The sequence below is a fragment of the Teleopsis dalmanni genome, chromosome X (genome assembly GCF_002237135.1).
Source record: "Teleopsis dalmanni isolate 2A chromosome X, ASM223713v2, whole genome shotgun sequence".
NCBI lineage: Eukaryota > Metazoa > Arthropoda > Insecta > Diptera > Diopsidae > Teleopsis > Teleopsis dalmanni.
In genome coordinates, this window is record NC_051848.1 from 80,863,722 (window position 1) to 80,877,894 (window position 14,173).

At 31.2% G+C, this 14,173-nt stretch overlaps 1 protein-coding gene across 1 annotated transcript; it reads left to right on the forward strand.

Moving 5' to 3' along the window:
• Positions 1 to 9,162: 9,162 nt before the first annotated feature.
• Positions 9,163 to 10,202, forward strand: LOC119690150. The gene is made up of 4 exons (XM_038105139.1): positions 9,163 to 9,299; positions 9,357 to 9,496; positions 9,578 to 9,916; positions 9,983 to 10,202. The coding sequence occupies exons 1-4, from the start codon at positions 9,281 to 9,283 to the stop codon at positions 10,157 to 10,159; spliced, it is 675 nt and encodes a 224-aa protein (XP_037961067.1). The 5' UTR covers positions 9,163 to 9,280; the 3' UTR covers positions 10,160 to 10,202.
• Positions 10,203 to 14,173: the final 3,971 nt, after the last annotated feature.

The following is a 14,173-nucleotide window of genomic DNA, read 5'->3' on the forward strand; positions in this document are numbered from 1 at the left end:
ACCCTTCTAGCAAATTTTGTTAAGCAGAACATGAATAATTTTTTCGCAGACAAAATGCACGTGTTGCATGCAACATATTTTCTATAAAATTTAAATCAATCTTAAAATGTTAATATAGTTTTGTAATGTGTATGTGTGTGTGTTCTTTATGCCAGAACAACGCTGTGATTAGAATAAAAATGAAATCACGAAGCGATTGTTCTGTGCCATAATACGCTTTCTTTAAAACTTTTTTTCGTTTTACATAAATTTCACCTTTTCACCTTTTTCATGGCAACTTAACAAGGTTACGTCGCGCATAATAAATTGGAAAAGCATACCAACAGAAAAAAATAAAAAAAAAATTTATTAAATAAAATTTTTTAAAATTTTGTCAGCTGTGTAAGTGTACGATATGCGATATGCGATATGCGATATACTCATATATATATACATATATACATGTGTAAATATATGTAAAGAAGCAAGATCTATTCAGAAATCAGCCCCAAACCAAATATCACGAAACACAGAAACACAAACACACCATAAAAACAACACAACACAACACGAACACAAACACAAGCACAACAGAGCTTGGCGAAGCACACAGCAAGACACTTCACTGCATGAAATCATAACACACCATACGTCATGCAGCCTGTATGCATGCTATGAAGCCCTGTGTACACAGGTTTTGTGCGAACGTGTGTATGCATGAGTATACACAATGGCAAGAATATGCACATGTATGTGCGGTCACAAGCTCAAATACAAGAGTTTTGTGTGTAGAAAAGAAAAACTGGTCGCAGCATTTGGAGTGTCGCATCTAAGGCCTTAGTTGTAGCCGTTGTCAGAGGCAAGGCACATGTAAATAGCTGCAAGCAATGTGCCGAGTACTTGATGAAAGGCTCACATAAAGCTGCCGCATTCAGCTATGTGAGAAATCCCACAATTACCTACATTTTATTTAATTTTTTAAATTTGCTTAAGACTCCCTCCCTCGTCTTTGTGTTATTATTAACGTTGCAGTTGCAGCCGTTAACAGGCAGCTTGCAGCTGGTAGCTGCCTTACTTTAACCCGTTTAGTACCTTACGGATGTGTGTTTCTGTTCAAGTACTGATTTTCATTTTTTAGCCGACTCCTTGCACCCAAGTCTTGCTACCCTTAACCTAAGCCATTTTAAATTCAAATCTGCTTGTCGCTATTTTTCAGCTGTTCAGCTGTTGAACGAAACCTTGACATATTTTTGCACAGAATCAGTTTTTATTTAACTGCCACAATGTCTGTTACTTGCTACTTTTGTACTTTTCTACCAAAAACATTTTTTGCTTATGTATTCTGTTATTTAAAAAAAAAGTTTGCATTTTATTAAACTTTTAATATTCTTATATGCTTGACAGTTTGCAGAACGAAACATCGTTTTTTTTTTATTTTTTTTTATGGCTTCAAAAAATTGCAACATTGACTTTGAATTTTAAATTTTTATTTATAATTTTTATTTTTTATTTTCAGTTTTAAAAAGCAAAACTTGAATGTAGCAAAGACTAATATTATGTTGAGGCAACCAAATTTCCTTAATTTCGTAAAAATGAAATTAAGTTAATTTCAAAGTATTCATACTGCCCCAAATTAAGGATATTATTTGTTTTTTGTTCACAAATCCAATGTTAAAAATTACATTCTCCAAACACCATTTGTATTTGGGAAATTTTAAAAGGTGATTGACATTCAGAGTTTAATTAGCTTTAGTAGGCTTCAGATATGTAAAAGATTATTTTTCACTCTAGTTTAAATAATTAACATTTTTTGTTTTTTCTCTGTATTTAAATTTAACAATTTGCACTACTTTCAAAATATTTTACGGTTTTATTAAAATCAACTGTCATTGACATTTATTTAAAAAAATGTCCCTTTTTCGTTATCTCAACTTAATCTTTTTCTTAAAATTTATCCTACGCATAGTTTCATTTGAAATGTCCCTTAATTTCAGCCTTCGTTTAAATGAAATTAAGGGCATTTTCCTTAATTATATGCTTGGACTTAATGTTAAATGTGCTTAAATGTAAGTTAATTATACCATATAGCGTCTTACAAAAACCCCTCCAAATTTAGGTCCAAACATAGTGCATAGAAAAGAGCTGCAATGTTTACACTATTCCTAAAAGAGAGACTACATTTATAAATACTTTGAGTCAATTCAACTTCTCGACACCTTTTTAAATTCTGGCCCAAACATGGTCAACTTTTTTTTACTTATAAATATCTCAAAAACTATAATAGATAGCAGAATAAAATTAGGTTTACTAAATACTTGTACTTTATCTCTAAATATTAGATGATATGCAGTAAAAAATTTAAAATTATTTTTAATATTATATAAAAAATATTCTAAGACAAACTCTAATGATAAAAAAGAGTAAATCTTAAATCTGAATTAAGAACATGATTCCAAAAACATTTTTCAATTAGTATCATTACTTAAACCTTCCTAAAAGTAGGCTTATGTAGTGATTACTCTAAACAACTGCACTATCACATCAGGCGCCAAACAAGATTATTCGCATGATAAGATCCATTTGTTAATGGAAGAGCATAAAGCCACTCAGTGGCTTCCATAGCTTCGCAATTTTTACCCATAACTCTTGCCATTGGCTATTGTCAGATCTTCATGCATAAGTTTGAAACACTTTTGACTCTTAACGCATGAGGACTCTTGCCATATTAACTGGGTTACTAAGTTTTGTCACATTAACAGAAGAGTATACTGTCAACAGTTATATGGTCGAATAAAGCGCTATATACACATCAGATATTTTTAAATTTATATTCATTTATTCCGATTTGTCACATTAACGAACCTATATCCTACAACCATGTATTGAAAATGGAAAGAAGTTAAATATCCCATTATTTGACATATTGACGCAACACTATGCTACGAGCATGTATGTAGATAGTAAAACTGTTGAATAACATGACTGCTATTAATACATAATTATCGATCACCCTTAATACTTATTTTATTATCGGGATACTATACTTCTTTCCACTATACACTAGGTTGGAATATCTGCCCGATGTTAGATTAACTATTTTTTTTTAAACATTCTCTGTTGGATATGAGTAGTGCAATCTTAACTATTTATTAATTTATTACTTTTGCTCAATTGGACTTAATAGATACTGAACCAGTGTTTAGCTTAGATATTAAAAACAGATTGATTTTCAAATTTAAGTAACAGAACTTCACATCTATAGAATTATCAATACACAATGCTCTAGTAAATTTTAACTGATACTTGCCATAGTTATTCTGTAGATATTTTGGTAGCAGTTATATTTAGCGCCGATAACTTGATATTTGAAAAGATAGTCAAAGAACAAAATTCATCAATAATCGTAGAAAATGCTTACCACAATCTTTCTGCTAGTTGCAAAAATTAAACGATTAGTAAATTTGCATCCGAAGTTTACTTTTAAATTAAATTTATTTTGCTAGTTAATTGGTGTCGTCAAATTTACTCAGAGTAATTTCTCAGAGTAATAGAATTATACAAACTTTTGCTTTAATTTTTTTTACTAATTTCACTTCAAATGAAAAAATGCTTAAGATTGCTCAACTGGATTAGTTGCTGCAGCTTTTAGTTGCCTTTATCAAAAGTTTTATGAAATCAAACCTTAATCAACACAATTTGTCCCAACCAATCAGATAGCGTCCAATTATGACAGAAAACAACTTTCTGACCAGCGACTGTTAGAAGTGACATTGATGTGCTGGAAAGTTTTCTTATCTGGCAACAACTTTACAAAACTTTTTCATTTTTCCAAAGATAATGCCATACGGAACTTTTTTCTATATCTGTTTTAGTTGCATAATTTGTAGTCTCAAAGGTTAATGCTTTGCGAAGAATTAAATAAATATATTGAGGGATTGAGGGATTGAGAGATTGAGGGAATAACAGTTAGCATTAGGCATAAGACGATAGTTTGATGCTGATATAATGATATTACTTGTTGCAATGCGACGATTAAAATTTCTAAGAAATATTCCAAGTAATTGGAATTTGAAGAAATAGCAAGTGCATAAGTCTTGACATGTATTAAATAAAGTTATTAAACATTTACAATGTTTTTAACTTGACACAACTTAAATCGTTACACTGAAGTTTTTCTAATTGCAAATTAAGTTTTCTCACTTATAAGTCATTCACCACAACTGTAACGAAATTTCTCATTTATTCGAAAATACATTCTCGCAATGTCAATTTCATACGAAATGAAATATTTCCAGCAAAGAAGTTTAATTAGATTCTATTACGTTAAAGTGTTCAACACAATTGTACTTTTTGAATGTTACTCATACGTCACCGAGCACCCACCCACCATGTAATTCACGAAAGCGAAACACACAGAAGCAAAGAACTTAAGGACTAAAGGACTAAATCTTAAGAAAGTACAAGCGCTGCTATTGAAGAGACGTTCTTTGTCTTGTGTTTTGTATGTGGGTGTTGTGTGTTGTGTGTTTTGTGTTTTGTGTTTTGTGTAATGTGGGAGTGCGAGGCAGTGCTAGGCAGTGCTGTCGTCTGTCTATTCAGCACAAATTGCACAAGTAGTTTTAACCTTTTTCACATTATTCTCGCTTTTTATTTAACAAAACTTTAGCAACTATTCAATTCTTTGTCTGCTATTTTATTTTGTTGAATGAAACAGTTTTAAGCAACAATTTCTTATTATTATTTGTGTTCGCTGGATTTTGTGTGGCATTGAAATTAGTTGCCGGAAATGCTGGTAAGATGTTCCTTTCAATTCACGACCAAAGCGAGGTAAATTGAGCGAATTTTACTTGATTCGGACTTAAGAATCTTACCCTACAAATCTTTTTATATATTTTTGGTTGTGAGAATAGTATGGTGAAATGGTGAAAATAGTACTTGATTTTAGATGTCATATTAAATTGATGCATAAAAATATTAAATAGGAAAATGTTAAAGAATCTGATTAGAAAACCAATTAATCTAATTTTTGTAGATTACACAGACACATAGTAAGAATGTTCAAATTTTCTTTAAAGAAAAATTTAAAAAAAAAAGAGTTTTATTAATGTTTCTCGGAACTTTTGCAGATGACGCGATAATAATGGCTACAGGTCCAAACAACAAAGTGTCTAGCACCAAGTTACAAATCACTCTTCAAAAAATTGAAGACTGGACCAAACTAACTGGACTTAACTAACAAAAGAGAAAACCAAATTCCATTATTTCTACATAGCGTAAAAATGCCAGTTGCTAATTCTGCGATTAGAATTTCTATATGAGCCTAGATGCCAAACTGAGATGGAAAGTACACGTCAAGAAAAAATTAACTGAGCTAAATATTACATATAAAGAGTTAACTTGGCTTATTGGAAGGAGATCTAAAATATCTGAGCAAAACAAACTTATGATTTACAAACAAGTCTTCAAGCAGGTATGGCTCTATGGTGTCGCAATTAAGGGTTGTGCAAAAAAATATATAGCAGATATATGATACAAAGGTTCCAAAACAAAGCACTTAGGTATGCAGTTACCGCTCCGTGGTACTTGCGAAATGCTGGTTTATATCAGGACCTTGAAATACATACTGTCAATACAGACCTTTTGAGGCGTTTCAACCAGCAAGGAGATGAATAGCTCACATCTATATGCTCACCTTAGGTAGGTAACATTACTTGTAATATTAATTCAAAAGCCTCTTGTTAGTCAATATGACTAGTTGTCGTTAATTTAAACTCTAAATTAAGTTTAAATATAATAAAAATATAAAAATGAAAAATAATGTTTTTTATATATTTTTTAATTTATTCTATATTTCAACCCGCCTTAAGAGTCATCGTTAGGATCTAACATGAATTAATATTAATAAAATCGATATCTAAACCTCATGCTCTTGATTTCGGGTCTCTATAAAAAATATTATTAAAAAAACCTGGTCAAGAAATAAATTCAAACTTAAAAAAATGTTCGTTTAATAGTTGATAATAGAATATATTACAGAATTATAATAGAAATAGATATTTAAATTAAGTTTTAATAAGGATGTCACATTCAACCACCTATACAAATTATTTATATGTTATTTATGCACTATTCTAAAATCTTCATGGTATATCAAAAATGAAAATATACCCAAGGACTTGAGCGTCGATGTCATGCAAAGTATTCATCTTTGGTCTTAAAATATGACAAAGTTTCGACGATGTCTTTATCATTAAAGCCCACGAAGATTTTTCCAGATTTGCAAACAGGTACAAGGGACACTATTTTTACTTTGAGCATGATAATAAAAAAATACTAACTTATCGTTGAAAATTGATTAATTATTTCCCAAAGTATTCTCCTTTATGATTAATAAATAATCTTTTACATGCGCTCGAATCATTTACCAAAGAAATTTTTTCAATCTTCTTCAGACACCTCTAAAACATGGTTTTTAAATGCAACAACGGCTTCTTCCGCTCACAAAATTTGTGCAATTTCTTGCTGACATTCTGGAAGAATAAGAAGTCATGGGATGCCAAACTAGGAGTGTACGGAGATGACCCATCAATTTGATATGTCATTTTTTAAATGTTCAAATTGTCGACATCTGTGAACACTCATATTGTCTTGATGGAGATGAAGAATGATCCGACAGCGCTTGTTTGTTTTCCGTATTTCACTGAGGACTTCCGCTAAATAAAGGGTTGTATACCATTCGGAAATGACCGTGTTACGTTCCTATAATGGTATAGTTGGTATATTTACCATATGTTCGTCACTATTCAAAATATTCTGCTAAATACCTTTATGTTATTAACTAATTCAATATCATTTATGCTATCTCTAATTGATGCTTGTGCTTAAAAGTGCACCATCTTTCCATTCAACTATAATAATTAAATGAGAGTTATTCAAAAAAAAAATTACTACGAATATTTTTAAAAACTCTAATGTCAAGTACTAAAACAATACACTTTTCCACTGCAAAGAAAAAATAGGCTTGTAGAACATGAACTACATGCACTAAGAATTTCCCAACTAATTAAATAATTAGGTCGTCCAACAGAAATTCTCTGTAACTTCAACATAGTTAAGCCAACAACAGTACCACTCAGTACTCTACTTCTGCTTTCTTTCTTCGGAAACATAATTGCCAAGGAAATATAGAAGCATTAATAACTTATGCACTCCACAACTGTGCTGCTTGCGCTTTAGCACCACGTCTAACAACTATGCTATGCTAATTTTACTAATTAAATTATTCCAACTATTAGAACAATAACTGCAGAAAGTAAAAAAACATAGTAGAAAGAGTGGTAAAAGTGAGAAAAATGTGGCGATGGAAAAGTAGTTTCACCCTGAACCAGGCACGCAATTACACTTAAACATAACAGCTAACACTTTGACATACACACCAGTAATGGCGTTATATTCTCACTTACATTGTCACAGCACCAACAAGCAGTAAGTGGAGGGAAAGAAAATTGCAGACAACCAAATCACAAAATATTTTCATCTTAAATGAGTTGAAGGCTGATATAGTTAGTTGAACCGTAGCACGGTTGGTTAGGACAAAAACAAACAAAATATCACGGGCGTAAGGTGTTAGCGGCAACAATATATAGGGACAGTAATCACATCAAACGGAAAAATGCCGTAACCCAAAGTGCAAAATCAACATCATTCTTTAGGCAGAAATATTTCCGAAAATATTATGGACCTTATATATTAATCAATGTATGAACTTACTTATAAGAACTTCTTCTCCAATTAAGAATAGAAATGATGCAGATACTGTAGAAAAACAAAAATATAGTTACTTCTTATAGTGTCGTATGTGTGTATGATATGTATATACTATATCCACCAGAGTGATTGATTTTAAACTGAAAAGCTTATCTTCGAATATATGGTAACACAACGAAACTAATAATCGAAGTAAAACCAGACACACTACTATCACTATAGATAGGTTGTACATAACCGGAGATTTTAAATGTATATACACTTTAGCATAGTCTAGAGTTAATTGTTCCAAAGTTTATATAGAGAAAAATAAATGTGAAAAATAAATAAACCTAGACAGAAGATTTCAGAGAAGACACACTCTTCGAATGAGATGTCCACATCACAAAACTGATTGATAGCAGTACCGGATAACATCAACCATTGAAATAAGCGCAGAATATAAACAATATCACAATCCCAAAACACAATTTTTACACTATCTTCTTCACATCATGTAATTCTACAATTCGCATGTACAATTCTTTGCACAGAAATATTTTTTTTTCTCAAATAGAAGAGTCTTACACATATCTCGATAATGGTGGGAATGAATGCCATCCCTTTACTAGGATAAGAAATTATTGAAAACTTTTTAAAACTTCTGATATGCAGGCATCTGTATGCAAATTGATGCGTTTTATTAGGAGAAATCGAGCATCCTCATTCAGATTATATAGAAATATATAACTTTGGTGTTGTGTTTGTTGATGGATCATAGCTGTTTAGAGAGCCATGCTAGAAGATTCAATCTCCTATTTAATCATTTTTATCGCAGTTGTGAGACGGAACATCGATATGCTTCAAATCCACATTGTTATCGCATATTTCGTGCGAATAATATTTAAATTTATTGTTTTAAATTATAAACTCAGTAATATAAAATTTAATATTAATATTTTTGATATTTTTTAATCGAACTAAATCTTTAGACTGAATGAGCGACGTCGATTTAATATGTTAAGAGTTTACACTTTGAAGGATCTTAGCTAACTTAAATAGCATTTTGGGCTTTGCCAAATGTGCAAAATGATTTTTAAGCCTCAAAGTTATTTATACGATTACACAATAAGCCAATAGACCTAAATGGATCCTTATGATCGCCTGTATAACCGAAACTAACCCACCCTACCATCGACGATATGACATCGTTTATACACATGAGAGCTACAATATAGTATTCTAAAAACTTGTACTTCTCAATAAATAGGTCCTTTTGAGTCATAGCATATTTCTTTATAATTCTGTACTGTGTTTTCCTTCTTTATTAAATTTGAAAATAGTACGTTCTACCGATGAACATAGCAACCCATGTTTATTTCAACTTTAAAAATTTTGGTATATCAATTTATTTTTATTTTTTTGTAAGAAATTTGAAACGTTTTTCAGAAGGAAGTTCTTCAAAACTGTTTTGCTATAAAGCATCCAGAACGTGACTTTAAATTTCTTTTTTGTGCTTTAGATTTAAAATTTCGTGGTTTTTCAAAGAGGCATCATGATGTCGACTAAATTAGGTAACAAATGTAAACAAAAGCCTATGACCATAAATTATTGATAGTATTTATTAATAGAAGCCGTTCAACTGGATTCCATCCGTTTGGACGCTGATGATATAGAAGTGAAAACTGAGAGTGTTGAGCCAATAGATGCAATGGCATCTTCTAAATCTGAGCCCATGCTTATAACAATTACAGGTGTTGGAAAAAAAACGGTGAGTTTTAATTGCAACTTTTTTACAACTGAATTTAATAGGCCACTTCGGATTTATTTATATCGCGCTTACTACTTTTAGTCTTCACGACTAAAAAAGTTTGAAATTGAAATTAACATTGTGACTGGACGTCGCTCCATTGGCGTCAACAGCGAGGACGAGCGTGTGGATTATCATAATAATGGACATACAGACGAAGATGAAAGTGATATTTCGTGCGATGAGTGTGAAGTTGACGATAACACTGTATGTAGTGAAGATGATAGGAAGGAACTCGCTGATGACACTGAATGCAGTGACTATTGCGACAGTGACTTTCATTCTAATATTGACGTTAACTTGTTGATGACTCCGGTTCCAAATAATGCTTTTCTTAGAAATCGTAATGGAAATAAAATTAAAGTTATTATACAATCTCCGGTAAGGTTTCAATAGTTAAATTTGTAAGATTAAATAATTAATTTTACTTAAAAAAATAATATTTAGCAACAAAGTGCAAAACAACCTCCCGTTTGCTTTAACGGTTCTAATATTTTGGAAAATACAAATGTGGCTACACCAATAGTTCCAGAAGAAAACAATGATTCTGAGAATCGCCTTAAAACCATACTCATTATTATGTATGTTGTGTTATATTTAGTATGGATTTACAAATATTTCTGAATTATATTTTTATAATATATAAATTAATTATATTGAAAATATATGAGCGATTAAAGAAATTTTATTGTGATGAAATATTTTTATTTAATAACGAGGTGTTTCGAATAGTAGTGAACTACAACAACAAAAATTCATTTTATATTGTTTCAATTAATTAAATTTTTGACTGACATACAGCTGTTTCGAGTATTGCCAAATACCCAACATCAGTGGTTTTGGAAATAATGTATTAAATTATTCGTAAATAATTTTTTTTGAGACTGAAAGTACCCGGAATCGAACTCGTGTTCTGCCAAATTTGAAGGTCAGAGTCAGCGCACCTTAACCACTGACTCAAAATTTGTTAAGTAATTAAACGAATACTTCAACAATTGAATATTAAGATAAACAAAAATTTTAGAAATTTTAATCAATAATAAAAAAAAACAATGCGAGCTATTATTCCAGTTCGTTGAGATTTGTGTAAGCGCTCCAAATGGAATCAACTTTTTCTAATCACAGTAAATGCTAAAATGTCAAAGGTATGTTCATACTCAACGACTCACTGTTTCTTTTCCGTCTGTAACTCAATTCCAAACAATCTAAACTCTTCGAGAAAAATCATTCGTCTCACCGCAATTCCAAAAGCCTTGACTTTACTGCCGCGCGAATGTTTACCGGGATTTAATCATCTTAACGTATACGTTCATTTGTTATTTGTTGCCAACTACAAGTAAAACTATTTAAATGAAACAAAAATAATTTATGTACGAAAATATGTAAATATGTGTGTATATGTGAATATGTTAAGTTAGCAGAAATCGTTGCGATACTGCCTTGCTGAACTGCCACCAGCGCAGTGTGGGGTTTTGTTAAACAGTCAAAGTGTGCTACTGTACTGCTGTGCTGCGCTGTACTGTGCTCTGTTATTTGCCCGTACTGTTGTTGTTGTATTTGTTGTTGGTGGTGGTGTTGTTGTTGTTGTTGTTGTTGTTGTTGTTGTTAACGTCATTATTGCTACTACAATCTTCACTGTGTCACTGTGTTTGCTAGTGCCACAGCAGTGAAGAGGGTTGGCTGTGACATTTACTTGGGTTTGTACAAATACTTTTCTTTTCAACTTTCTTTCTTTTTTTTTGTTCGGGCATAAATTATGTTCTGCATATAAATTAAGTCTAAAAAAGTGTCACATGCCTCTTTCAAATGCCAGGATTGTGTGCACTTTTTTTGTATTATTTGCTGTTACTGTTGGATTTCTAAGCAGTTAACTGCTATTGTTGTTGTTATTGTTGTTGTTGTTTTACTATGTTGCTGATTCCTTTGTTGTTGCATTAAAGCTAACCTACCTACTGGCACAAGTGTGTCAAAGTGTTCTCCTGTTACTGTTAGTGTTAGTGTTAGTGTCATAGTTGTTGTTGTTGTTCTTCTTATTTTTATTATTATTTGTTGCTTATATTGACGTTGTAGCATTGCCACATTCAAAGTTTACAATTTATGCATTACGCTTAGTTTATATATGTATATGCTTTTATATTATATTATTTACAATTTTTTCTTTTTTATTTTTTTGCACTAAAACCAATTGTTATAACACAAAAAATGAACAAAAGAAACATATATTAAGTTATACGCTCCATATTTTTCTAAAATGCCTTCATGTATCTTTCATGTAATGTACAGATCAATCCAAAATTTGTTGTAGTCTATATGTTAGAGAATGCAAATAGCTGACTAATGGCAATGTTGAAAATATCACTGACAATATTATAGAATGGAGCTCGCAAAAACTTAAGCCTGGGGTTAGACAAGCCAAGACGTAGGCACAGTAGATAGTAGTATATTTAAAATATAAAAAACATATAGCTCTTGACCTAGCTGTTGAAGAAATATAAACTTAATTCCTATTTAGCTATCGAAAAATATGGTCGTAACTCAATTTTCATTTGTAGCTGTAATGAACTGGAATTGAAACGGCAGGTTCCATGGAAAAGACACCAAGTCTAACTGCCTCGTCTGCGTGCTCATTTCCAACTGTGTTTGAATGTCTGATAATCCAAACTAAAGTTAATTTAGAACTACTGCTAACTTTATTGATAAATCAGTCACGTACGTGAACTATTGAGAATGTAGACTTTCTTTTATGTATCTGAAATTGTTCAAAAGGGAGAAATCAGCAATCCCTTAATCTGTGAAATCGAATTCGGCACCTATGACTTTGTTCATTAAGTGTAAATTACAATAATCATTTGCATTGCAATCAGTCCTGCCTCCCAATTCTCTCTTTTAAGGGAGTTCTGGTATCAAATTTATTATCAAATTAAAAACGGCGACATAAGTAATTCACTGCTAAAACAAATTGACAGTAGGCTACATATACTAACATCAACGAGGGGCTAAAGTTAAGATTCTTAAGCCTTTGTAAACTAAGAATTACCTTCTGTTTGATGTAAATTTCAATGGAGAGTAAGTGACGCGCTTTAGGGTACACAAGAAAATAAATTCTATATCAAATGATTCTATATGTTATCATTATCGAAAGACAATGAGGTTTTGCACATAGAATGAAGTTTTATATTAGTTTTTTTTTTTTCAAGTTTTAGCAGAGTTCAAGCATACATAAATATACTATTTATAAATCGTTTAAAGGTTTACTTAACAACTTCTCAAACTTGAACATATAAAGGATGATAACTAATTAGTCCATCAACCTTTCTCTCTAATTTTAACCGAAGCTAAAGTGGTTTTTTCTTCTTTTTTATTATAAATGATTTCAGTTATTTAGTTTTCCTTAATTTAACTTATTTCCTTTGTATTGTGTGCTTAATTACTTGCAGTACAAAATTTTAATTAATGTTAATTACATTTTTGTTAATTGTATGCTAGGATCTATATTAAATATTTTCCCTTCATTGTGTCAAATATTGTTTCAAAAATGAATAATTAAAATTTGCTCTGCAACCATATTCAGTAGGGCGAATATAACAACTTTACATATTTCGTTGTGGTTGTCCTGGAAAACCACGTATTATAAACGAAATTATGCATTATAAATTCACAAAACACTTTATCCTATCGAAACGAATTTCCTATGGCCTCGTTAATTTCCTTAAAGCGCAACATAGCCATTTGGGCTCGTGAAAGGCTAGCACTACATTGCTAAGTGCTTTATCCATCTACCTGGCCACAACGATACTGCAGAAAGGTGACTATAATTATTTAATAAATTTATAAATATTTGATAAGCTCATGTGAGAGTCTGTATGTATGCTAGAGGTTTTAATATAAATTTGAAAAGTGTTTGTCACACATGTGGACGGACGCATGCTTGTGGGCAGGTGGTCAGACATGTGTGATGAGAGTACACTAAAAGCTAAACGAAATCTTAATTTAATTAAAATAGAACCAATTTTGTTTTAATAAATTTTCAGTTCTAAATATTAGATACGCTATATTTCAAATAAATGCCAATCATGGTCATTGAAGTTGAAGTTTTTCCACACAAAAGAAAGACCATTCGATTTTAAATTGACAGTTAATTAATTAGCTAACTGACTCGAATAAACCATAGATTTAATAGATTTTTTAATTACGTACAAAACTTAATTGTGTATAGTCTATATACAAAACATAGCAAAATTTGTCTAAGTACATTCTCGATTATCTATTTAAACGAATTTGAATGAAAAAATTTACTTAAAAATGCGTTTTGAAACATATCGGAGAGAGGGAGAGAGTACAAGTTTAAGCTCAATATATACCAACCAAAATACTCTTCGTTTCAATCTCTCAATTCCTCTAAATGGCGTATTCATTAGATTTCAAACCATGATCAGTAATAAGAAATACCAGAATGTTGATATTCTTAAGAATGATTTTCTTCGTGAATGGGTTAGGATATTGCAATTTGTGAGGTTCGTGTGTACACCGGTTCAGAACAAAACTTTCCATAATTCAAATTGGTTCAATACTACCCTTCCAGCACTTAAATAGGGTCTAAGTTCTGCTTTACTTTTGTTGTATTAAACTGCAAATTAT